The 27,029-nt window shown below is 37.3% G+C and overlaps 2 protein-coding genes and 1 pseudogene across 7 annotated transcripts; 2 read left to right on the top strand and 1 right to left on the bottom strand.

The window, feature by feature from the left end:
* Positions 1-741: 741 nt before the first annotated feature.
* On the bottom strand, positions 742-14,851 carry LOC131775734 (anoctamin-4-like). Of its 6 annotated transcripts, none has more exons than XM_066170516.1 (22): positions 14,804-14,850; positions 14,354-14,437; positions 13,926-14,161; positions 13,231-13,286; positions 11,670-11,736; positions 10,743-10,786; positions 10,425-10,608; positions 9,958-10,057; positions 9,275-9,335; positions 8,751-8,833; positions 8,225-8,362; positions 7,508-7,669; positions 7,167-7,203; positions 6,771-6,882; positions 5,758-5,809; positions 5,201-5,298; positions 3,197-3,330; positions 2,931-3,083; positions 2,748-2,800; positions 1,908-2,116; positions 1,589-1,721; positions 742-1,288 (listed from the first exon to the last, which is right to left on the bottom strand). In XM_066170516.1, the coding sequence occupies exons 7-22, from the start codon at positions 10,499-10,501 to the stop codon at positions 1,106-1,108; spliced, it is 1,785 nt and encodes a 594-aa protein (XP_066026613.1). In that variant the 5' UTR covers positions 10,502-10,608; positions 10,743-10,786; positions 11,670-11,736; positions 13,231-13,286; positions 13,926-14,161; positions 14,354-14,437; positions 14,804-14,850; the 3' UTR covers positions 742-1,105. The 6 variants fall into 6 exon arrangements, with proteins under 6 accessions (XP_066026613.1, XP_066026614.1, XP_066026615.1 ...); XM_066170517.1 differs by having other exon boundaries at positions 14,020-14,161; XM_066170518.1 differs by lacking the exon at positions 9,958-10,057 and having other exon boundaries at positions 14,804-14,851.
* LOC131773505 (uncharacterized) lies at positions 13,773-18,082 on the top strand (annotated as a pseudogene).
* Positions 18,083-18,741: 659 nt separating this feature from the next.
* On the top strand, positions 18,742-22,498 carry LOC131773506 (phospholipase A2 inhibitor-like). Its single transcript, XM_059089468.2, has 6 exons — positions 18,742-18,925; positions 20,372-20,431; positions 20,581-20,728; positions 21,099-21,170; positions 21,489-21,560; positions 22,387-22,498. The coding sequence occupies exons 2-6, from the start codon at positions 20,386-20,388 to the stop codon at positions 22,496-22,498; spliced, it is 450 nt and encodes a 149-aa protein (XP_058945451.2). The 5' UTR covers positions 18,742-18,925; positions 20,372-20,385.
* Positions 22,499-27,029: the final 4,531 nt, after the last annotated feature.

Below are 27,029 nucleotides of genomic sequence, written 5' to 3'. Positions count from 1 at the left end.
AACAGAAAATGCAATCGCCGGAGGAAAACGGAGTGACAAAATCATGAGCTACGCAGGCGTCTGTATTGCATAGCAGTTTATTTTGATTACTGTTACAAAGTCTGTATTGCCTAGCAGTTTATTTTGATTACTGTTACAAACAAGTCCTAGATGGATCTGTTCTTACTCCTTTACTTTAGCACGGCATTAATGTATTTGGATGGCTTCATTGGAAAAATAAATATTGTATCTCAAGTAACCAAAAGACCTGGTATTCTCTTAAAGCCGCTCAATGCCAGTAAAAAAAGGTATAATAAGTAATGAAGGAATGGAAAAGCTTTGTATCAGCAAGTGTCTTAAATTCTCGAGGTCTTTCAGTTGAGGCTAAAGAAACGAACCTGACAATCAAAAGAAAAATAGTTCGTTCCCTACGGCAATTTCACATGTCACCTTACGCGCACATCAAGTCACCACACAAACCAACTATGAATACCAATAATTAATCTTGTACGGTGTTAGTTTTACTATAAAGTTTTACACTGTTTAAGTAGAAAGCTGATCTATGTAAAACAGGTAATTTAGTTTTAACAACTGAGTTGAAAACGTAAATTGGCCACCGTAAAGAGTAAAAAAGCTGACGTTTCGAGCGTTAGCCCTTCAGTCAGTTCGTCAGAACTTTTCGAGCGTTAGCCCTTCGCCATCGCTCTGACGAAGGACTAACGCTCGAAACGTCAGCTTTTTACTCTTTACGGTGGCCAATTTACGTTTTCAACTTAGTTGTTAACAGTAAATTACCTGCTATACTCTCCCACTGACGCAGCACCACAGTTTCTTTAGAGACGTACCCCCTTTATTCTATCTAAAACAGACACGTACTGACCATTTGCTATTAGAAAGGTTAAACTGAGTTTATAAATGAAGACTATCAATCGTATGGGTCAGCGAGCTATGACACGCAGCTTGTGAAAAGCACTGGCTTTTGGTGAAGATTTTCGAACTTTGCCTTACGTTTACCACAAGAAATTATTCAAAATATGCGACGGTGGTATTATCAGATTTAACTACCTATACCGATACTCGTTGACTACGAGATAACTTCTGTCAAAACACGACATTCTACAACATTTCACAACATTTCATCCTGGCCGCGCGAATTTTCCCTAGGGACTGGAGAGACAGAATCTTGTTGATCTGCTGACCGTAAGGCTTCGCGGGCAAGAAAGTTCTCTCTCTTGACTTGATTATCAACTTCCTTCGGAACATCGGGGATAATCCAAGCCAAGATTGCCGTCATACCGAACACGATGTGCTGCACAAAATAACAAAATAATAAGACGATCAGCCAAACACAAGAAGAAATATTAGATGGTAGATAAGTTTCTTCAACTGAACCGTTTTTTTTTTTGGTTGGTCAATTTTAAATGTTCCACAGAACTGCTACAAGGATCAACTAGGAAACAGAGAGGAACACAGATAGGGTGGAATCTTCTTTTTACAACATTACTGCAGTAATCTCCACAAACAATTCTATTTGTAGGAAAATACTCCGATTCTCAGTATCCCATCAGGTGCATCATAACGAGCGTCCCACAATTAAAAGTGAACTCACCAGAAAGGCAACCACAAAAAACAGCTTGGCCGCCAAAATATGCCAATAGGCTGTCGAGAACTTGTAAGCATTCGGATTTGGAAGGGTCGTGTTGAGTATTGTAATTTTTGGTCGTTCATAATACCCTCGGAATCTAAAATGCAAGCACACAAGACCTTTAAAACTTGAGTTATAATGGATGACTTATGATTCTTACAATAGTGTCACCAAGCGTCCAGCAAGCTTTGACAAATTAATGAATCAGTACACTAATCAGTAAAGGCGATTCTTTTTTCTGCAAGAACTAAACCATAAAACAGAACCCTCCTTGTTATTTTACCTGCAGGTAGATAAATTAAACCCACAACTGTTAATTCTTAGGGGGAACTCAGCAGCAGCAGCTCCAGAAGGTCTCTCAGACTCAGGAAAATCATCCACCGCAAAACACGACAAGGTGTGGTTTACAAATCCTTCCAAGCTGTCGTTGTGTTCACCTAGGGTGTAATACAGTCTGGGGACGAATTCGGAAACAAAGGCAATCACAAAGCCCTAACAAAAAGGGTAAGAAAAAAACAAGTTACCGTGATTATACATTGTGGCTTTCCTTACAATAAGTTCTCTTTGGTTTTAAATCAAAACGCCGAGTACGACATGTTTTCACCTTTGACAACAGGTAGAACAAAGAGATAACTCTCTGCTGTATTCTGCTCTTTAAATCGCTGATTCAAATTATTCAATTGTTATTATTTCCTTCAACTAAAGTGACTCGAACCGCAGCATGCAGCACGTACGATTAATGAAGCAATACTATTGCTCAAGTTCTTTTGAATACAAACTGTTTTCAAGCAAAATGAGCGGTCCCTGTAGAACATGCTAAATCATTGTCTGTCCGCTTGAATTTGCAAGGTCAATAACTACCACCAGGTGACCAAATTTGACTATACTTATTTGATTTAAGTCAGGACCAACCTTTTTTGCTCGAACATGGGAAAAACTGTCTCATTAATCTTTTCTTTATTCGATACAATTGGGGGAAAAAAACAACTGTGTTTGTAACTGAATCTGTCGCCCAAGTAATTTTTCTCTGTTTATTTTCCGTTTTTCTAATGATTTTCTTTCAATTTCAATCCTTAAAGAAATAATATTCAAAAACGCACAACTTTGTTAAATAGATTCTTACATTTACGACCACAGAGATCTTCGTAACGCCTTTCAAGATTGCGTACCAAATTCCTGTGAAAACAAAAGGTTTTTTTTTTTCAAGTGTTCTATTCGGTAGTTCCTAAATAGAATTTCAATTAATAAAAAATGTTTAAGACCAACAAAAATAATAATCGGCCCTCTCTTTGTATATAACGCATACCTATATCCTGCGCACGAGCTGCCATTGGGCGCTGAAAAACCACGATAAACTTGTAAGCATCAAGACGAATTTCCAACAAGTTATTGATGAGGGCAAAGAACGGTCCAAGTGGAAAGGCGGCCACAAATAGTGTCACAAAGCCATACTGGATCACTGGAAAAAACAAAAACAAAAAAAACAAAAAACAAAAAAACAAAACAGAGTTTATAACCAGTAAAATGTCAACCATCTCCTTCACTCAACCGTACAAGCTGCGCAGTTCTTACCCATCTCAAGGTATTCATAAAACAACCCGTGCACGGGATACTGAGTCAAGTCATAGTCCAGTTCCCAACGTGTGTATTCGGTCAAGTCGGGGGTTTCAATATTCTGACGGCGTCTCCACCAGTTCTGAAGCTTTCTGTGGAAAATAATTATAATAATAATATAAACCTCAGTCAAATACCAAGTGAGTTTTCGCGCGAAAACATGATATCTTCATACGTGAAGATAACATGTTTCTCTTTACACGTGGAAACAATACCGATACTATGATTATAATATTACAAGGCCGCTTGGAGCTACGAAATTTCTCTTCACGCGTTGAAAAATATTTCTCTCGTTCGTTTCGCTCACTCGTGAAATGTTTCCCAACACTCGAAGAGAATTAATTATCTTCGCGCGGCCATGTAATATCCTCTATTTTCAGGAATAAAAGAGACCATAGTGATAATAATAATAATAATAATAATAATAATGGTGACGATATCAACTACGGCAATAATAATAATAATAATCATAATAATAATAATAATGATGATGATGATGATGATTACGATGATGATGATGGTGATGATGGTGATAATGATAATGATGATGATGATGATGATGACGATGATGATGATGATGATGATGATGATGAAGAAAAAATAGGAGTGCTTACCCAAATGATCATCCCACTCATTTGAAATTTGAGTCAAAATATTATTAATCCAAAACGTTCGCAGAATGAGTGACTTGGCCTGTGAAATACTGTTTTACAGGACTAAACAATTAAAAGTATTATTTCACTGTAAAATGTGTTTGGAGCATGTTCCCACAATAATAATATACATGGAAAAATTTCTCAGTTCTGATTGGTCAAGATAAATGCAGTTTTCAGGTAATTCAGTGCAGAAGAGAGTTAATTCAGTGCAGAAGAGGGTTAATTCAGTGCAAAGAAAGTAACAAATCAAACATTCTGATTGGTCAATAATCAAAGAAACTCATAGATAGCCAATCAAATGAGAGCCTTCGATGTCGCAACAAAATTTGAAAATTTGAAAATTTGCGAGCGAAACAATGGCCTGCTTTTTAAGTAGGTTTTCTTTCGCCACCGCAGCTGAAAACAGCTCAGACAACCAAAACACTGTAAAAAGCACTGTTTTTGGTTTCGGTCTGGAAAAAGTGGTTTTTAGAGAAGGGAATTGCCAAGGAAATCAAAAATTACAAGCCGACCTTGCTTAACACTTTGCTCGAGCGATCCAACGCCGAAATTAAAAACAAACATGGTTAAACCTCGAAAACGACGATTCCATATCATCGAAAGTGATTCGGACACAGACTGAACAATTCCTTGAACTGTTTAGCCGGACTTTGAACTTTTTTGCGCCTTAAAGACGTGAAGATATCATTGCATATTATTTTTTGATCGTACATTGTTGTTTTGACCGAACGCACGGTTTGAATAAATTATTTTTGCTCTTGATGCGCGCGCTTTGCTTCTGCTTAACTATGATAAGCCATCTCGTATTTTTTCATGTCTATTATTAACACGTAATCCCATGATTTTTCTCGTACAATTTGGAATAAATAAGCACTTGTTAAGTTTTTCAAAGACCACAAATTGCACTCGCCCTACGGGCTCGTGCAATTTTGTTAGTATTTGAAAAAATTTACTCGTGCTTATTTATTCCAAATTGCACTCGAAATCATGTGATTACCTATACAAATACATTCCCTGATTTTTTTTTTCAGCGATTCCGGTTTTCTGATTACTATACCTGTGTTTCACTTACGCTATAAATGTGCTTCTCCAATAAGCTATTACACCTTTATGTATGTCGTATTGCAAAACTGTCCAAGTATATCGAGCACAACGTAAATACTCCTAGTTAACAGTAAACTGTTATTACATTAGAATACGTAAATGTCCATAAATGTGTAATTTTCTAAAACCTGCCTTAAGTCCAATGAAGTCTCAAAAAGCGGGAACGTTAAAAATGTACCTCATCTCTTTACGGGCTACTTACGGGACGATTATTTCAATAAAATTATTGAAGATCTGCTTTCCAACCATGATAACTGCCAGCTGGACCAAGAGCTCAAATAAACAACCTGCCGGATTACACTGCCAGAACAACATAAAAATGAACTCAGAATTCTCCTTTACAACTGCTCTATGTTTGAAAGATATTTTCAGTTACTTTTATGCCTTATTTTACTTTCTATTTTCTGATTGAAATGAACTAATATTGTCCAAAGGAGGTAAAAAAGTCAAAAATAAGATTCAAATTGTTAAAGCAACTATTTCCAAGTCGGCAAACCTTGCACTGTCAAATTTAACGAACATCACATACACCCTTACGATATAAATTCTAATCAAACGCGTCCTTTTTAAACTGGTCCAACTAATGGGACCAAAGGCGAAAAACATTATTTACTTCAATTACAAACAATGTCTAAAGACGATCTTCCCTTCCTTTTCTCGCAAATTTTTGACGACAGTACCGTCTGATCAACCCAATGCAGCTTTAAATACCCTAAACTGTCACAAAAAAAGCTTTACATATCGAATACTTTTTCTTACCTCTTCTTGTCGAAAACCAAATATCCTGTTAAATTCTGCTGGCCTTCCAGGGCTGAAAACAAACATTTTTTTGTCAGCGCAGTTCTTTCTTCCATAGGGACGAAAATTGTTGTCCCCGTAGGTCTGTTCAGTACCATTTTTAAAATTATGCATAAAAAATCTGTCTCACCCTAAACAGATAACTTATAATTGTCAGTTGAAAATATTCTCAAAATATGATTCAATACGTTCATTCTACCGCTGTGATGCCAAACAATTTTTGATGTGTTTAACGCTTCTATGTAAATAGATAAAAGTTCCTACTGGTAATTATGTAAAACTATTTTTCTGAAGATGTTTTTCCTTTTGATGTGAATCGCGACGTTTCAATGGCTTAGTGCGAGTTTTCTTTACGTGATGAGGTCGAGTGTATACGAGTCACCTTCTGAAACATTATGCTCCAATGTGGTGGGCTGTTTCTCAACAGCTTAGCGCGTTTCGAAGATTCGCTGTAACACGGCTCTCCTGTTGTTGTTTTTGATCGTCAATATCACAACACAGCATCACAAAGAAACAAGACAACAGCAGAACCGTGCAACAACAAATGGGTGAGGGAAGATCACGATCTGCATGTCATTCGAAGAGCCTAAATCGTGAGAAAAACAATGACACTTAAGGCTGGCGGGAAAAATCCCGGATAGTCGGTGATTTCAATATATCTCGATGATTCCAGAGTTTTCTAATTAATGAAACTCGAAATCGAAAACTTCATTTGGGACTCGGGGCTACAGGAGCCAAGGAATGGTAGCAAATTAAAACTAACGACAGTTCAAAATAGGAGTTTTCATTAACCTTCAGTAATCACGGATCATCGCAAAAATCTGGGTTGCGTCAGTAAAAAAAAAGCGCTCTCGATTTAACCGATTTGTCGTCAGTCATCCCAGACAATCGAAAATGTCTACGATTTTGAGTTTTCTTTCTTAGGAGAGCTCTAAGTAACTTTTTTCCCATTGTTACTCATGACATAAACTCACCTGAGTTTAAAAAACGCAATATAAAAGAGTGACGAATAGAAGTTCACAAACTGGAAAAGGTACATCTTAAATGAAAAGATGTCTTCAAGCTCCGTCTGGGTGCGAGGCATCTCTGAAATAAAAACAGATGATGAATTTAACCCTATCCTTATTACCTCCTACTTTGTTAGCTTTCGACGCCGCATGCCAATGCAGTTTAGAGGTACGGAAGGATTCGGCTACTAATTTTGAATTTAAAATTCCTATGTAATGTGTAATGACCACAATGTGCACGAGTACAGTAGTACGGTTAAGGTCAGTTGCAAGATCGGATGCATTGATGATTCAATATCAGTAAAGTGGTCAATAGCTTAAAGCATGAATGAAGTTCACTGAATTCATTTTCTACACACGTACCCCATCGTGTCAAAATCTCAGCAAGTTTTTCGTAAACCTGGAGATAAAATAACGTAATTAACAAAAAGAAGTCACCAGAGGATCACACTAAATGATCAGTTGTTACTCCAAGGTATAAAACCATCCGCTGAACTTGTACTGTTAATACTGTTAAAGGTTACATGTTCATCACTTCTGGGAGTTAAAGGGTTAACTAATATCTGCACATTAAAGTAGGAACCATTGCTGTGTAACAGTCGCAAACGAACATCTACATGAGAGGGCAGACAACAAAAATTTACCTCAAGATGTTTACTAGTTGTGTACCGTCTCCATAGAAAAAGATAAGTTTATGCGGGTACCTTGTTGAGGAGCATGATGGTAATGAGATTTAGGAGAGCTGCAGTGCCGGACGTGGCCATGTTTACAGCTCCCATGTTGTAGTCGCTGCTTGCGGCTAACACTGCGTATACTGCAACACGGTATACTACAACAGCAAACACGGCGATGACGACAAGCGCCAGCTGCGATACAAAGACCATAATACTATAGATCAAAATTCAGGACTTCGCTGTTGCACCTCTTATCCTCTTTTAAAACACTACGAGCCATACCGGTGACCAAAAGTCAGTTTTTCTGTCGGTTATAACTAGCTTGCAAAAGACGCCGGGGCTACAGAATTCAGGTAAATCTAGATTTGAAAAGGTCAAATTGTTGCAGTAATATGAGCGTTTCGCCTCGTCCAAGTAGCAATGCCCAATAGTATCAAGGTGGTGGGTGGGTGGGTGGATGCGAACAGTTGACACCATAGGAGGGAAGCAATCTCCCAGCAATCAAGCCGCAGCCAACCTCCAGGCACCTGTCAGCGCAACACCAACAAACCGGTGCGCGGAATGGACACTCACCCAAAAGAGGGAGGGGGCGAGGGAAGTAGAGAAGGAAGGTAGGAAGGAAACAAAGCAGTAAGGTAGTAATGCACATCAATGCCCTTGGGAGGCTCTGGTGAAACTGCTGCATTATCTTGGTTTAAACCTGGCCAAAATCACATTTAGCCTTATTAAACATTATCCAGTTCTTACCATGAAGATGATGAAACTGAAACTACAAATAAATCTGGGCACTTTCCTCCCAAGCGATATGAAAGGCTCTTCCACTTTCGTGATGGGGTTCAAACGGGTCTCCATCGCTACTGCCTCGTACTCGGGACGAGGTTGTTCCTAAAACAGAATAATGAATTGGAGCTTGTACATTTATGGAAAGATGGTCAAATGAAAAACACACTGAACAGGACTGACGTTCAAGTTTTTGCGAGTCTTTTTAAGTACTAAACTGTACCTTGAGTTCAAACGAACACAGTTCAGAGATTCGTGAGATTAATATTAATTGCTTATAACATGCAACAAGATCAACAAAAACGTTTACATTTAAAGCACCATTCACAAAACGAAAGAAAAATCGACACGGAGAAGTAAGTAGTGTGGTTTTTTGTTCCTGGATAAATCCTAAACGGCATAAGCTTACCTTGCCAAGCCTAATCTTTGCCTTCTTGCAAATAATTAACAAAAGTCATAAATAAATACATTGATTGATTAATTAATATCGTACCTCTTCGTCCTCATATCCCAATAGATCCCATTCGTAAGCAATCTCTGCCTGCCGCCTCTTCCAAAACTCAAGAAACATGGTGGCTGTATAACAAATACACACATGATCATCAGCAAAGTATTTCATTAACATTACGACCCTGAAAGAAAATCAAAGTTTCCTTTCTGTGAAAGTCACAGACAAAATGATCCTAACCATGAAATGTTCGGTAATCAATCCATAAGCTATTTTTTCAACTCTTGAACGGGATGGTTCAGTACAAGTTGCCCAAACATTCTGTCAAGTTTCTTTGACTATTCAGCGTTGCCAATATGTATATACTCCCGGATGGAGAGAAGCATTCTCAGAGTGAATCATCTCGCCCAACAACTCAATATAATGACCACACCAGGGCTTAAACATTTAGACTTAAGGTTCCACGTGCTAGCCATTTATGATTTGTACAGCTGTCAACAATAGAGCCTCGGGGTCTAACACAGTTTACTACACAAGCAATTATTCTTAAAAATAAAAAAAGGTCTCACCCCAAATCGACATAAAAATGGCAAAAACCACAGTAAACTCATTGTCAAAAACGTAAGCCACCTGAAGAGAATCAAAGAGGACATTAGTACATGTAGACGATAAAACTGGATAGATAACTTCTGAAAAACGAACTACAAAGATGAATATTTCCCAGCAAAATAATGTGTTAGTCATTATGAATTGTCTCCAAATTCATGGTTTATGCTACGTGTAGCCCCTTTAACAAGGGGCTACATCAATTATTAATGCGACAAAGGGCCTCACACTGCGGTCATTTGGTCATCATGGCCAGCAGGAAGAAACTGTGGTGCTTAAATTCGATGTTGCACAAAATTTCTTTCTCTGCTTTCTTCTTTTCTTTCTCCATTTCTGGCTAACATTTCGTGATTTTAACCCTTTAACTCCCATGAGTGACCAAGACAGAATTTTTCCTTACAATATCAATATAATATCAATCAGATAAGTGATAATAATAAAGAAAAATATCAATTTGGGGATAACTAGTTGTTCCAATACTAAATTCTCTGAACAAACAATATAAGAATTGTATGGTTGACTGTGAAGAGAATGACAAATTTGGTTAAGTCGCCAAAAAGCGACCTTTAAAAAACTTTAGCAAAGAAGTCGAGGAAGAAGAAAAGAAGGAACTTGAGGTAAGAGGTGAAAACGTTCTTTAAGTCACCTTTGAATAGATGCATGTGTCCGATAAAGGCCAGTAGGGACAGCGTTTGTCACAGCGAGGGCACATGGGAAAGTTCTTAGACGTATCACAGATGTCTTTCCTAAAGCAAAAGATACATACATACAGTTGGTTTTACGTGTCTGAAAGCCATGTTTAGACAAAAATAAAAAAAAGTTCGTTCTCTGACTTGCGTTTTTTTCAGTATAAAACCAGTGATTGCAACACTGTTAACGCTTACCACTGGCAGTAATAGTAAACACCGGATGCACATTATAGTGAAAGTTATGTAAAATAGCACATGTGAATGTATCACCAAGTATATTTTTCTTTTGTTCCATTTCACGACAACTTTATATAATACTTTAAGATTCTCAGTCCTCAATGAGCCCATTTCACGGCTGATATGAATATAAGGACTTTGCATATGATAGAATACACATATAGGCCTTGCCAAACTCATCACTTACACAGGAATGTAAGACTCCAGTCTGACAAGTCCATAAATCACACAAACAAGGCCCATGATGGCTGCTGGGAGCAACATCCATGTGTCAAACAGTCAAGAGAGTAACATTTGTTTGATGACACTGTCTTTCTCATTGACATCCAAACTTCATGCATTGTGCAATGTCCTTGAGTCTCACTGGCTGACTAGAATACAGTCATAGCCTTTAATATGTGTTCTTCCAAAAATAAAAATTATATGCAGCCATGATTAAACAGCTGAAACAATAACTTACTTCAATCAGAGTGCACATGAAATTTGAAGTCATTAATTTATTTACCTAACCAAGCAAAGTAGATTCCAATTTTCTCTCCAAAGTAATCTCTGCAACAAAATTAATGAATAATCAACCAAAACAACTATTAACAACAAAAAATGATGCTTTAACCCAGGTGTCAAACAACAACTGAAATAGCAACAACCCACAAATAAAACTATCATTGATTACCAACTGGAAAACTGGAAAAAACAATGCAATAGAAAAATTTATAACTGCACTTAAAAGAAAATATCGAGAAAAGCTATCAAAAGTTTCAAGTCTGATATATCTGAACACAAGCTTGAGAAGAATATCAAGAGTAGGGGTAGAAGTAAAAATATTTGGGAAGGAGAAAATTCAATGAAAAAACAAACAAACAAACAAAGTTTTCTTTGGTGATTTGACTTGTTCGACTCTAATTTTCCTCTTACAAGTTCCTACAAAATAGGAATTTACCTTAAAACATCTAAAAGCAGGAATGTGATAAGAAGAAAGAAAAAACTTCAGGGGACAAAGTATTGTTTGATTGTTTAAACTGTAAAAGCTGTATGGTAGACTGGATGGAGAATTGATGTTTACATCTTTGAAAAAAAAGGTTACATGTACTGTAGCTTGAATGACAAATCAGCTTTGAAAGAAGTTTACAAAACTGATGAAGTGTAAGTTGAAGAGATGGTAATAGGATGGCATAGATTGGGTTACTGATCGTTTACAGTCATGTCATACCCAGTTAGTTGAGTCATTTTGTACCCAGCTTGAGTATAAAATGAATGAGTACAAAACAACTTTCGGTACGAAATGACTGCATACCATAGATTTCTTTAGGAGTTTATTAGGTCCGAGTTGTACATACACAATGTACACTGTAAACTTAACAGGAAACAACATACACAAAACTAATTAACCTTACGAGGTCTATCAATTTAAAAATAATAATAAAAAAATTACCTGTCTGGCATTTTCAGGTCTTGGAGGATAATTGGATTGATCTTTTTCATAAGTGCCCTACATCAACCTTTGTAAAATACAAAAATGATGGTACTGTATCAAGTTATTCCATGCATTATTGTGGTAATTTTTGCAATGTATAGATCTCTACATGTCAAATTCCCTGATAAAGTACACCTAACATCAACACCTAAAGGTAAAAGAACATGTTTCAAAATGCTAAAAAATTACTTTTGTGTGTGTTATGAGCAACTGACAACCACACAGTTGTCCTAGATATGATTAAGACAACATGAGTTTTGTACATGTTGTGTTCAAGTCTGATTGAATTATTTTGATGGTCATGAACAAAAAGCATACCCTGAAAATTGGCCTGAAGTACAATTATGCTTTGTTGCTATTCAAAATCCCTGGTTTCATTGATCAAAACTATAACAAAATTCTTGAGTTCTCCAGCTCAGTTTGAGCACTAATAGGACAGTGTACACATCATGCTTATAATTGGACAGTGTAATAGGGCAATTAACATACCATGCCTGTATAAGTGGAAAGAAGGTGTCACATGTGCATGTTATTGTCTCACATTTTGCCTCTTTAACTGTTGTTTTTTTTTAGATGAAAAGGTACAATGGATGCCTTCACAGTGCAATCATCCGATTTTGTTAATCACTTGGATAATAACAGCCTGAATTGGACTCCTCTTAGTCCTATTACTATTATATACATGTACAATGTACATGTGTCAGTCTGAATAGCTCCCCATGTCCAACAAGCTTAATGTTCCCTGGATCAAGACATCCATTGTCCAACTCTCACTTGACTAAACATATGGACATGTAGTTGTTTGATGTTATTCCTTCTTTGTATTAAATTTTCATTCTAAAATTTTGATCTCACGAGAATGCCTTACTGTACTTTCTGAAATAAATGACAAGAAAACACAGTTGGCTAACTTTGCCAACATTTGGCTGAATCCTGTTCAAGCAACCTGACATAATTGTTGATTCAAGGAAAATATCATTATTAGACTCTAACCCTAAGCAAATCACTCTGAGAAAACTGATGCAGTATGTTGCCTTTTCCTCTGGCCAGTCCCTTGTATGGGATCATTCAACCAGATGGAGTGCACTTACAAAAAATGAACCATGACCTATATAGCTTTGTTTGGTTTTTTCATGTCCCTTTAATTCCTGACAGGAGACAAGGTTTTTAATTTTAAGTTTTGTATGATATAGCTGTATGTCAGCCTTCTTGGGCCTTCAACTTAATAATCATGTGCTAATATGAGGGCCCTTAAATTTGTTCACCACGGCCCTTCAAGTCTCTGTTTTCAGTCACTCTAAATTCTGAGAAGTTTCAAAGCCTATGATATTCTCTTCTAAAGGACTATCATTCAGGAACTGCTCATTTTTTAAACCTAGAGAAATCATTGTAAATTGCAGTGATCCATCAAATTATACCATAGTAAATTTCTTGGACACTTTTTAAGTTTCACAGTAAGGAGTTGTTATACTGAAGACAAAAAAACAAAACAAAAAAAAACTTGCTATTAATTTTTTACCTCGTGTAAGGGATAAGCTGCAGCGTAAGATCCATCGCTAATTAAGCATCCAATGCCTAATATCATATTACAAAGATGCATAAATGACAAGGATATGCACCTACATTATGTTAGGTATAAGTTTCTGATCACACCATACACAATGTGATACATGATATACTGCAAAATCAGTTTAATAAGCCGACATCAATAATTAAAAGTAATACAAAAGAGAATACTTCAAAGAGTCTTGCTGTTATCAGAGAAAACTGACATGTACCTTTAAATTCCCTGTAGGTGGCAATATTCTTATTGTTCAATGACTGACAAAAATATATTTCTCTTCCTAATGTAAAGGGCCCCAAATTTTTAATGCTAGTCATTAACATAAAGTATAGTTTTGATTAAGATTGCTTCATTTTTACCAATCCGATTCAAATCCAAAATTGTGTGAACGTGCTTGCAATTGAACATCAATATTTACTGTACTTCTATTTGTTTTGCCATCTCTGTCTGAGATATATGTGTTACCTGAGTATACTATTTTATAAATCAGGCAAAGCATGAATATAACATTTGGTCATTGTTCAGTGAGTAGAAGACCTACCATAGCAGGTACTACAAGACATACATGACTGTAAAACTATCAGACTTGTAATGTTGTAATGATAAAGTTGAGTTCAAAGCAAACATCCTGTGTTACAGGAATCACTTACAATTCTGCTTCGCTGAGCACTTTTGAAGAAAACATCACGGTTAACCATAACTATTTGTTAACCATAATCCTGATGGTTAACAAAGAAAACGTACTTGTCAAGTTTGTCTTTTCAGAAGGCACAAGTGAAGTAGTTGGGCTGCTCTGGGAGATCTTCAGCTCTGAGTTCAAATGGATTACGCATTCAATGGTATCAAAACATCTCTCAGTCCAATCTCTTGTGTCAAAGTCATTCTCCTGTCAACAGAAAAGATTGTGTTAATTTCAAGCACTTATCAGGCACTTGTCAAATACATGTAATTTATGAAGATTGCGTGACGAAAACAAGTTACGCTGTCATGTCTATCATGTGGAACGGTTCTTGGGAGATCGTGGGCGACTCTTCTTAAGAGGCATAGCGAGTACAACGGACACGTACGGTCCCCGTACCCAGCAATCGGAGAAAATGCTTATGGAAGATGAGCATCATTGGCTGTGACTGTCTGCATCAACATCACACTGATCGATACAGTACTGAAAATAACATTGAAATGAAATGCTTATTGATTAACTAGAGATTTTTAAATTTAGAAATTGAACACGGAAGCGGGTACAAGGAAACTTTTAGGGAGCAACAGGAGACGCTTCCAAGGGACTGAACACATGCATCATCCTTCGCTGCAGGGTTATCAATCAATAATTGCTTTATTATAATACATACATGCGAGGCAGTGAGTTTTTAAAGTGTTTCCTCCACCTAGGCCTTGAGTATTTACTCTATTTTACATGATGTGATTCACGAAGATGACGTCTGCTTGCTCGATTATTTTTGAGTCTAATGCCCCAAGTGAATTTTCTAAAAATTGCTTTTGGGTTCCCACTTCTAAATATGTTACTTACTTAAAGAGTCGTGTGAGACAGTTCATTTCAGGTTTAGCAATCAAATAGCCATTTTGAACTCCGCTTTGCTTCGTTCCCAGGACCTCTCCTCCCTGAGAAACAGGACCGAGGTTGTGACTTGATTTGCATAAGCATCCCGCGCGAAAGAGAAATCACCGACGTTTTTGTGCTCATCATCCCTACAGGACAACTTATAAGCAGGTTGATAATCTCTAGAGAATCCAGTGTCATTCACTAAAATGCAGGTGACTGCTACGAAAGATCGTTCTGATGTGCCTTCACGGCGTCACAATCAGGCCGAGGAAATTTTCGGGTGACTCCTTACAATTTTAAGGCATACCAGTGTCTTGTGGGGCAAATGTTAGGTATATCATCGCGGTCAATATCCCTTTACTTCCCCACCCCTTAACCCTATACGGTGTTTGCATTTTGGCGAAAGAGGTTCATTCTGCACTACAAGCCCTCAAAGGAAAGAAATAACAGTTGTACATGAAGTCTATAGCTAATATTTCGCCCCATCCTTTCCTTCATCATTATTCTCGCCGTGCCTGAAATCTTCCACACTTACTCAAAACAGTTCCCTCTGACTTTCAGGAGTGTTTTCTTGACATGAAAAAATTTCCTTGAAACATAGGAGTACTTTCGCTGATTGGTTAGAGAATATGATCGAAAAACTAAATCCTCTTAACTAATTTTATGCATAGAAATGTGTGACAGCTGAGAAAGAAAATTGCCTGTCACATCTTTAGATTTAAGGGGTTCAAACGGAGGTGGTGATGCCTTATGGCACTTATCTTACGTTCTCCTGAGAGCAAAAATGCTGGGTTCCATCACTTTTGTAAAAGGTAGTAAATCAAAAGGTAAATATGAGTTAAATCCTCTTTTTCAACTCTCGTGCAGCAAAACATAGCTTCGCATCAATACCATGAGAAACATTGGTCAACCTCGATGTCTTTGATAAGGCTCCGAAACTAATATTTTTACATCTGGAACAAACATCCACGCTTGGACAATGAGATGTTTAGGTTTTATCTGACGTTACTGTTTTGATATTATGACTAGGGGTGTGTGTAGTGTTTTTGATCCTGGCGGCGGGAAACTTGGCAAATCTTGTCAATCTGCACGTGGCTGATGTTGGGAAAACCGGCGAATTGCGTATTTGGCTCGTGATTTGTTTGGCTGTTCTGCTGCCATACTCGTGGCTGGGAACGCCCAAGCACTTCTGAGGGATCGCTGTCAGTGCTAGTGTAGCAACAGCTATGGCTTGTTTGATGATCTGCGTGTGCATCGCATTGGATATGCCGTCTAATTTGAATACTGTTGAACAACCTAGTGTAAGCTTCGAGAGTTTCTTTTCAGGTGTGTTTTCCTAAGTGGACTTATTATCATATATAATTATATATGCTACTCATATAAAATTATACGATAAGCTGAATTATACAAGCATTTTATTGGTACTACGTATGTTCTGTTGGAAGACAAACGCGTAGATGGCGTCATTATTAACAACCTTTCGTCATCTCTACAATTAGAAAATCGATTCTACGTTGCTGTGGGTCTGTACAATAATAGATCACAGAAGACATCAAAATGTGGTAAAAACATCAGTGACACAACCGGCTGTGCTTCATGTGCTCTTTTGTTTTTTCTTATCACGTTTTGACTGCATCTGTGATCCATTTCTGAACAGAGGCTGCCAATGGTCTCGGTGTGGCCAAGTCGACTTTCAAGATTATCCAGTGTAATAAAAAAATGACACGACTTTTTTACTAGAATGTGCCGCGAAATGTTAACATTTTAATCGTCAGTAAGAGCTATCCACTGCGTGGCTAAAATTTCGCAAGAAAAATGAGGATGGTAGGTTTTATCTAAAGTGAACCTTATATTCATTCCTCAATGCTGCTGAGTTCTTCTAATTTCTCCTTTTCTTTTAGCTTTCGGAACTATATTATTTTCATTTGGTGGTGCTTCAACCTTTCCAACGATTCAGAGAGACATGAAAAAATGCTCCAAGTTTTCAATTTCTGTGTTCTGGGCGTAGGTTGGTGTCGTAAGCATGTATCTGCCTGTGTCAATCCTCGGTTTGTGGCTTACGGCAAGAACATCACATCGAACATTCTCGAGAGCGTGAAATACGAAGGACATGACGCGGCTGCTGTTATGTTAGACATAGTGCTTGTACTGATCACACTTCACCTGCTGCTAAGCTTTGTTATTGTGATAAACCCAGTATCGCAGTCTTTTGAGGAGTTTTTGAGCATACCTCAAGGTTGGTTTAAATACACCCAGGGTTAATCTCATTAATTCAGCGGGAAGCAAGGGTTGCGATGGACGTCTACCTATTCCGTAAAAAAAACATAGAATCTAATATTTTACAGGGAATGTGATCAAGATAGCTCTAGGGTCCACAGCTACGCTTATATATCTAGGGGCGAAATACGAGCTTTTTTTTTTCTTTTTTCTTTCGTGTAAAACTGTTTTCCTTATCGGAGTCTTGCTTTCATAAAAACCCCCCACCTACACAGCGTTTTAATGTTAGACACCTACGCTAACTTAAGTCATTTTTCGGTCTTCTTTTCCAACAGGATTTAGTGTCAAACGGTGCCTCCTTCGCACCGCCATCATGTGTTTTATTCTTGGCATTGGCGAACTCATCCCAAAGTTTGGTCCCATTCTGTCTCTTATTGGAGGATCCACAATAACTGCATTGACCTTTGTATTTCCCTGTTTGTTTTATTTGAGAATTGAACGTAATACTCCTCTTCATATCAAGGTTTTCTTGTATGAACTCATAGCTGTTGGAATTTTTGGTGGTGTGGCGTCCACCTACTCCGCAATAAATGACATTCGAAAAGAATTCAGTTAAATCTTCAAAATAATAAAAATATCGGACTTCTTCAATGGCTAAGGTGGGGGAGGGGTGGAGGCGAGGGCAGAATTAGTCTCGTACACAGGCCTTCCACGGCCAAGCGACAGAAATCGATCCTTCATTTTGATCAAACTAGTAGAATCAGGGTAAGAATTGTGTTTGATCCAGTGATAGTTCGTATTATTACTTGATGCATGAAATATGTTTGTGCTAGTTTATTATAAAGAGCTGTCATCTGGCCCTCGTGTATGATTCACCCGAGTGCCTAGGGAAAACGGTTATAAACAGCTCCCCGTCCATGAATAAAAGTACATAAATCGTAACATGCAAGGCTGATGGTTGTCTTATTCTTCTAAAAAGATCTGAACATGTTGACGTATTTGGTAAGTTTGACACAACAAGCAGCCCAGGCTCAATCTGGGAAGTTTGAAAAATTTAGATATTACATGATATGACTGTTACACGAAACATGAAAAGAAACATGAACTGTATGTGAAATTCACCTTTTAGCCTAAATAATTTAAAAAGAGCTAGATTTGCAATGGAAAGTTCACCTACGGCAAAGCATCAGGACATAAATACGTATTTTTAAACAAAACCCCACATTAGTTTTGGGCGGTCTGTGAGATCTGGTTTGTTAAATGCGGCAGCATAGAAAAATCTGTGTTGGTGAGAAATTTATGTATCGAAACGCCACGTGCCAAGCTTTAGCTTCTTGTGGACATGCGCACTCTTTTCACTTCCTCGGAAATACATCCTTTACTAATATCTATTTCTGAATGAATGGTATTCCTCAGCTTCAGTCGTATTACCAGTCACAATTTCTTTGTGAATTAAAAATATTTCATCCTACGTGTTTCATTTGAATTTTCATGATAAAGATCGCTAGTTTTCAAATAACAACAATGACAATAACGTCATTTTAGACAGGCATTGAACATATTGTACGAAAAAGAGATGAAAAAACGCAAATATTTGCTATAAGTAGAGACAAGAAGTCGAATGAACAGTTCAGTTTTTTAAAGAAAGATGAATTCCTGAAAAGTTTGGAAGTTTCAAAACAATTTCAGTTCCCCGGGATATTAATTATGTATCGTCCACCACATAATTATCGGTAATTATGCATGCAAATCCACGTTTTCATGCAGTTTATTGCAAACGTATTCAAATAACGTTATTTTAGCAATTCTGTCTTTAACGGTGCAATATTGTGGCTTACAAGAAACCAGAGACTCCTCGATGGGGTAGTTCAGGTAAATAATTGATCCATCCATTTGTGTACTGCAAGTAGTTCATTTAATAGTTCAGAACAATTGGTAAAAAATATATAGTTACAGCCAGTTATAGTTTTTTCAGTGATCAAGTCATAGTAACTGTGACCGCACCATATGCTTTTGACTTTATGTCGTTGTTAGGCTGAAAAAATTAATATGCTCCGTAATACTTACTGTTTTTTTGTTTTGAAAATTACACATAAATAACGATTTTTAACAGAAATTGAAGAAGCAATGGTTGTTTGTGCGATTAGCTTTTAACATGTCCAACAGAAACTAATGTAATCATTATGGCATCGTGCTACAGTTTACTTCATCCTTTAACATTCGGCTGGTTGTCAGAAGACGGATGTTTAGCAACCTCTCTCTCTTGGTAAAATAATTCACCGTAAATGTTATGACAAAACGACAATTAATTTGAATAAGAAAGTTATTTTCGTTATCTCTGTGACTAAAGGAATAATCATTGAAATTGTTTGTGAGGCTTTTTAAAACTGAGCAGCAATTCTTTCTCGTTTTGTGAGCGGGTAATTGTTTTTCACCATCTGCTTAAAACTTAAAATTAATGACAAAAACGACAATTATCTGACGGTTTTTTGTTGTTCACAAGTACTTTTATAGTGCGTTTGAATCGCAGGTCTTAGTGTAACGTCAACACAGACTGCTTCAAAAGGCTTCAAATGCTTTTCTTTGAGCTTGTTTCAGACCAGGCACGACTGATGACGGACTTCAGCAATAAAGCTCATTGTCATATTCTTATGATCCCCATTCATTCGCACTTAATCGGCTTTCAATTTTCTTCAGTTCTATCTTTATACTCTGTTGGCGATACTTACCCCCCCCTCCGCTTCTGCTGAACACCACGTGATTTCCTCAGATAATCGCCCCCCCTGCCCCCCCACCCTCTCGGCGATAAGTAGTCATTTTCATATTTGTATGAGTGTCCCTCATTAAAAATTAATCGTCTGTCAATTTCCTACAGTTCTATTTTTAATCTCTGTTAGCGACGACTGATCCCCCTCCGTTTCTGTTGACCCCTACGTGGTCCACCAAATCCTCTGCCTCCCCCCTCCCCCTCCCCCGGCCCCCCTCGGCGATAAATAGTCATTTTCATATTTGCATGAGTCCCCCTCATTAAAAGTCAATTGGCTGTCAATTTTCTACAGTTCTATTTTTATACTCTGTTGGCGACGACTGATTCCCCCTTCATTTCCCCTACCGTTGATAAATAAAGACTGGTCGCTTAGTGTACGCCTATGGTTGCTTTTTCAAGATTTCGTTATATTCAGCTCTTCAAATTTTTCCAAGCTCGCCTTAGTTTATTTCCCCTTTGACCACAAGACTGAAAATGCATTCCACATAGATTTCTTTGCCATGCCTGTTTGCCTCGATCTTAAGCGCTGATCTTGTCTATTGTGCTTTCAGGTGATTCTCGCGTCATGTCTGTCACAAAGAAAACCATGTTCGTGTTTATTTTTTTATTGGGTAAGCGATGACATTTCACTTCTCGTAAATACTATTGGCGAATAATTTAGCCCTCTCTACCAAATATATTTAGTAATCATCAGTCATCAGTACGTAGTTTTGTTTCTTATTTTGGAAATACTTATCACGTATGTAAATTTACTGAACAGCTGTTGAAACCGTAAGAAGCAATTATTTGGCATCAAATACTACAATTGATTGTCCAGAACCCTGTGAATGCAAGTCAGTGGAAGTTAACTGCAGGGGAAAACAACTTAAATCATTTCCATGGAAACTGCCAGCTACAACGACAATCTTGTGCGTATATTACATGTAATCATTCAAGTCAAATAAATTCAAATAATAGACAAAAAAAAAAACAAACAAACCAACAAGAGAGGACACTATATATAATTTTTCAAGAAAAAATAAAAGCATTGAATAGCTAATCAACCAGCTGCCAAATATACCAAGAAGCAAAGATGAATGGATAATTCAATTGCTTCTTTAAGAGAAAATCGTCCATCACCATGATAGAGGAATTTTTCTCTTTATCCATTCTTGTAACTATGTAATGAGTTTTTCAGTCTTCTTGTAAACGCTAATCACCTGAGAATAATAAAGTCAGAGTTGATCACGGATATTTCCCCTTGTACACGTTATTTGTAAATGCCATTGCATTTTACAGAGACCTGAGTGATAACCATTTGGAGGAGCTACCATCTGACTTGCTTGCCAACCTCAGCAATCTTCAAGAATTGTACGTTGAATTACGTTTGCCAACTTCATTACAGTTGTGATTTAAATAAAAATGTTGTCTTAGTTACGTAAGGAAAAAGAAACATGTCATACCATTTATTTATAATATGTCACGATCGATATGATGTGGTCAAAAAAAGTAGGTATGGTCCTGACAGACTTCTTTTTAGTTCATATTGACGTTGAACCCATAGAGGAAAAAGAACTTCAGACTAGAGGGAAAAGTTCAGGGAGCCTAAGGTCATGATTTCGTTAATAAATCTTTGTTATTCTTGTGATAAGCTAACAGCTAATCTTCTTGACTGTTCTGGCTAAATAGGATATTAAACAAAAACAAGCTGAAAGACCTTCCTCCAACCCTATTTGATCGCAATCCACATTTGAATATCCTGTGAGTGAACTTTACCTACCTTTCTTTCATTGGGTCTGCTCCTTTAGTAGCTCCTAGTTTAGCAGGAAAAATTGTGACTTTCGGGGAATTTACTCTTTGTCGATTCATATATGAACTGTGTCATAGGAAGTCATATTTTGTGGATGGATTTTGTCAACGTTCTGTTAGAAGTTATAATAGTTTGACTCGGCTGTGTAATCATAAATTGTCGAGCCCTAAGGACGGAAAGATCCGACAACAGTACTGACGTTTCGTCTTCCATGTGTTTCTACCCGAGTCAAAACAAGCAATTAAATGCCACAGCGCAGTCCTCACTATGCACCAGTCACTCTACACTCCGCACCCTGCATATGGAGGCGTTAATCAATACACGGACAGTATCAACGCCTTTGACAATCGTTCCAATCAAATCACAGGTATATCCACAACAACACACTAAGCAGCCTTCATCCAGGAATATTTAGAACCTTAAAGTCCTTGGAAATTTTTTTTTATCTTCTAACAGTAGAAATGATTTGGTAAAGTTTCTGGTCACGCACACTTTTATTTGAAAATAAATTGACTTATTTGCAATTTACTATGCTAGGGCGCCTTTCGATTTTGATAATTATTGATATGATTGCTAAGTTTATAGGGACAGTTTGGTCCATGTAAGAGTTTCATCATCCTTATAGAAGAAATTCTCCTCTTTATCCATTCTTGTAACTATGTAATGAGTTTTTCAGTCTTCTTGTAAACGCTAATCACCTGAGAATAATAAAGTCAGAGTTGATCACGGATATTTCCCCTTGTACACGTTATTTGTAAATGCCATTGCATTTTACAGAGACCTGAGTGATAACCATTTGGAGGAGCTACCATCTGACTTGCTTGCCAACCTCAGCAATCTTCAAATATTGTACGTTGAATTACGTTTGCCAACTTCATTACAGTTGTGATTTAAATAAAAATGTTGTCTAACAGTACTAACGTTTGGTCTTCCATGTGTTTCTACCCGAGTCAAAGGAAGCAATTAAATGCCACAGCACAGTCCTCACTATGCACTAGTCACTGAGACGACCGAGAGTGTAGAAAAAAAAAGAAACAAAAACAAAACTTTTTCATTCCAACGCTGGGTCGACCTGAGGGCCAGTTTGACGGATAAACGATATTGCAGCAAACCCTTAGCGTTACAGGAGTATTCTTTTTTGAGTTCCGAATGTGCTGCCGATAAGCTGCATTTGGAATGCTACTCAGTCGTTGAGTATGCAAACTCTGATTACGATGGATACATAAGACTGTTAGTTTTGAAACGCTGTTTGTTTTTACTAATTTCCTACAAACTTTCTTTTGATTTATATTCAATTATTGTGTAGTCCATTACGTGATCTAAAATGAAGGCGTCGGTAGAAATGGAGATTTCCTAGAATTGTTTCACAACTTTGGAGTCTTTGCTGCCCAGGAAGTAGTTCTTATTGAGGGTGTTACTTTTTGCGACGCCATAGCTTTCTTCACGTATCATAACCTATAAGTTGGTTGAAGCCACACCATTACCTTTGTTACGATCAGTAGGATCCAAGCTACCGCTATATCAATTGTCTTTGCTTTTTTTTCGGTACGAGTCGTCAACCAAAGTGCGTCAGTATTTTCTCTGTTTTAATTAAGTCATAGAATCATCAGCCTTTTTTTTTTCGGTCATAGAACGTCTCGTTTAGTCAACTAAGTGTCATTATTACAGTATTATAGCAAAACGATCTTATTTACAAATTGTTTCTTTTTAAATCGTTACTCATTTATTCTCATTTAGTTATTTTTGTTTATAGTAATATACTGTTGTTTGTACCTTCGTTTGATTATAATTTATATGACACGAGAATTATCACGTCTATCCATTTCTACAACTTAATCTGCACCTACAGCTACTACTGTTTTTTCTACTGCTGCTGCTTCCAAGGTCAACTACCTTCGATCTTCGCTATCTTCATGACCCTTCTGTCAAACGCAACCGATTGATCTAAACCTTTTAACTTTTTGTGACGAAATACTGTGAAATACTATATAGAAGCGGCGATCATAGGTACCAGCAGTTGAACTCATCACTATGAGCGCGCCACTCATGATTATATAACGATATGTGCATTCGGAATGTAGTCAGTTATTTCTTCGGTCTTTTGAACATGTAACAGCTCGGTTTATGTTGAAGTAATAAATAGGCTTTTTAAAACAAACTTATCGCTACACTTTTGATCTGTCATTAAATCAGTTTAAATCTACCAAGTGGCGTTTGAATTATTGTCACCTCGCACCGCGCCACCCCTGTAGTTGTTAAGGGTTTGAGTAAGCCGCAACCTCTAGAATCTTCACAATTACAAAGACCACGTAAAGAAAGCTAGGTTTTGTATACGATACGGCAACTAAACGATATTGCAACAAACCATTGGCGTTATTTAATGATTCTTTTCTTAGTTCTGAATGAGCAGCTCATATAAAGCTGCATCTCTAGTGCTACTCAGTCGTTGAGTTTTTAAACTCTGATTGCGCTGAGGACATAAAGAAAGCGAGTTTGTTTTACACTGCTTCCTAACAGATAACAAAGGTGGCTGTTTGCGTTTTTGAAAAGAAGTCTGACCATTGTTCAAATCAAATCACAGGTATCTTTACAACAACAATCTACGCAGCCTTCATCCGGGAATTTTTTGTAAATTATGGAAATCGATCGTTAAAATTTGTGTCACAGCGACTTTTATTCGAAAAAAGAGTGACCGAATCTATGTAAATGCACCATCAGAGTGCTTTCGCTGTTGATATTTACTGATTTGACTGTTAAGTTCTTTAGAAAACACTGGGTGAGCGGAATAAAGTAAAGGAAAAAAAAAATCGTCGAGTGTCTTTCAATTGTGTGAAATGTTTCCCTGTTTCCCTGTTAGCAATTATGCTCAATGGAAAGCAATAAGGAAAACAAAATAAATGAATAGGAAATAAACGTCGGTATGCTTGATTTCATAAATTACCATAATTAGAATTAGTGTCATTGTTATTACTAACCTACCATCGACATCCTTTATTATAGGTTGTTACATGAGAATCAGTTAAAAGAACTACCACCAAAACTTCTTGATGAATTGACTCGGCTGAAAAACTTGTGAGTAGCACTCTCTGGCTGCTTAAAATCCGGAACAGGACCAATCCTAAATTGTCCTTGATTGCAGTATTAAATTCATGTGAAAGATTCTCTAAAGATTTTGTCAGACGTTGTTGATCTTGAACTATTTTTGATAATGATTTGGCTTGGAATTCGCTTAACTTAACTTACCATTTTGGCGGGTCTTAATGTTCGCGATTGACAATGTCATCAAACAGTTCATTGACTAAGTTAATAAACACCAAACAACAATCAAAACGGCTTAAACATCAGAAGCTAATTTCTTAGACACAACTGTCTATAAGGGTGAAAGATTCAACAGAGTCAGTTCTCGATATAAGGACCTTCTTCAAACCAACAGAGACATTCTAGTTCACTTTCTACGCAAAGCGTCACCCAACGGGAGCTAACGAAGGCTTCGCTAGAGCCAAAGAGTTACGACTCCTCAGAAATAATTCTTCAAAACAAAACTTTGTTCAGAACACACCTGGCAGGGAAAGTCAGAGAGAGGCAACGCGAACAATTTCATTAACAACACACTCTAAAAAGTGAAATTTGAAGGACGTAAACATTTTAGTTAAACAAGCTGCCACATTGATCAACAGATACGTTTCGTATGGCGTTTTTGTTGTTTCTCTCTCATAACATAAGCATTTTAAATTTTAACCTTATCAAAATTATTAAGTATTGTATAGTAAACATATTTTTTATCCTTTGAGCGAGTGCTGATCAGTGTCATCAAAGAAAAGTAACATGTCGGTTGCTTTTTTAGCCCTATGTAGGACTGAATTAACTGAGCGGTTTATTAATTGCTTACAATTAAATGAAAATGATTAAACTTTGACCAATGGATGATAAATAACTGACGGCAGGATCCTTGCAAGTTGACCGTGCGTCTATAGAAATTTTTAAAAAAAGAAGACTTGACAAATATTATTGCAGCGACTGGAATCAAACTCGTGCTACCGAATAGTGCCTGGTCGCTACTATACCAACCGTGAGACAGTAAGAGTCGAGAGCGTGGCAAATTTTAGTGAGCTCGCCATTATCGTAAGGGAATCTGATGGCAATTAATTCAAATAAATTGTACTTGTTCGTGCTTACCTGTTCTTCAAGCCTGACAATAACCAACAGAGTAATCGATGAAATAAGTATTGGAATAATGAGTAGAAGCAAGAACGTTAGTCGTAACTTAACATGCGGGCAATGAATGAATAGCTGCAGCTTTTAGAATCGATCACGACGGAGAAGAAGCTGGTCTACCTAATATTGAAGAGAGAATAGACTGCTTTAATCTGGACTTCTGATTTTTTTCTTCTTTCCAACCCAACTATAGTACCGTCTCGGACAACGAGCTCCAAACGTTGCCAGAGGGAATATTTGACAACCTGACCAACTTAACTAGATTGTAAGTAGATATCATCTGATTAATTGATAGATGAACGAGAGTAAGCGTCTTTACTTGTTACATGCGTGTTCATTATTGTTAAGAGATTAAGAGCGACGGTCAGGAAATATCGACCAAAGTCTTAATTTCGTGGCAAGAGTTGAAAAATCGCTTTCTTTGGTTTTTTGTCCATAAATAGCTTTTAGGTAGATAAGATACCTCATGTGGATTGTTCCCGCCAAAAGCTTTTTATTTTTTAGAAAAATTAGAATATCGGTTTTTGTGGTCGGAGTCACAAAATTGGCTAATCATTTACGTGAAATTTGCATACATCAACTTGCCTCTCGTTCGCAAACAAAGTCGCACGAAGAAATTTGGACACTTTATTTCAACAGAATCACTGTTCTTCTTTTACTAGAAGATTCCTTTAGAGCAAAAGCGACCTGAACCAACTGGAATAAAAATTCCCAGTTTCTTCCATATCAAATAACAAGCACTTTTGCCAAGTCCTCTTTCTGCCTTTGCGTTTTTTGGGGCTTGTCCGCCGTGCTTCGAGTTGGTGGAGGAACTCGGCACAGATTCGATCCTCGACGCCACCCAATACCAAGGGATGAGCGGTGCCGGGGACAAATCGTTAATTCCGAAAGGTCTAACTCCGAAGAAAAGGATATAGATACTCTTCCCAAAATAAGTTCGATTTCGGTTTCTACGTCAGTTATTGACAAAGAAGACTTATGACCCCCGATGTCTCTTTTGCAGTTCAGAAATGGAATAACCTCAGTTGATCTGCTCCTATCTCTGGGGTCATAAGAGCAAGAACCGCCGACTAAGGAGCTAAAAGAGCACTTAACGTCCATGATGACACAAAACTGGCAAAACAAATTCACTCCAACTTCGCTAATTAAATTTTTCCCTCTTTGTATTTAATTGACTAATTCAATTTACTACGGCTAGTAAACTG

The sequence above is a fragment of the Pocillopora verrucosa genome, chromosome 1, assembly GCF_036669915.1.
Source record: "Pocillopora verrucosa isolate sample1 chromosome 1, ASM3666991v2, whole genome shotgun sequence".
Classification (NCBI taxonomy): Eukaryota; Metazoa; Cnidaria; class Anthozoa; order Scleractinia; family Pocilloporidae; genus Pocillopora; species Pocillopora verrucosa.
This window is presented reverse-complemented; position numbering and strand designations above follow the sequence as displayed.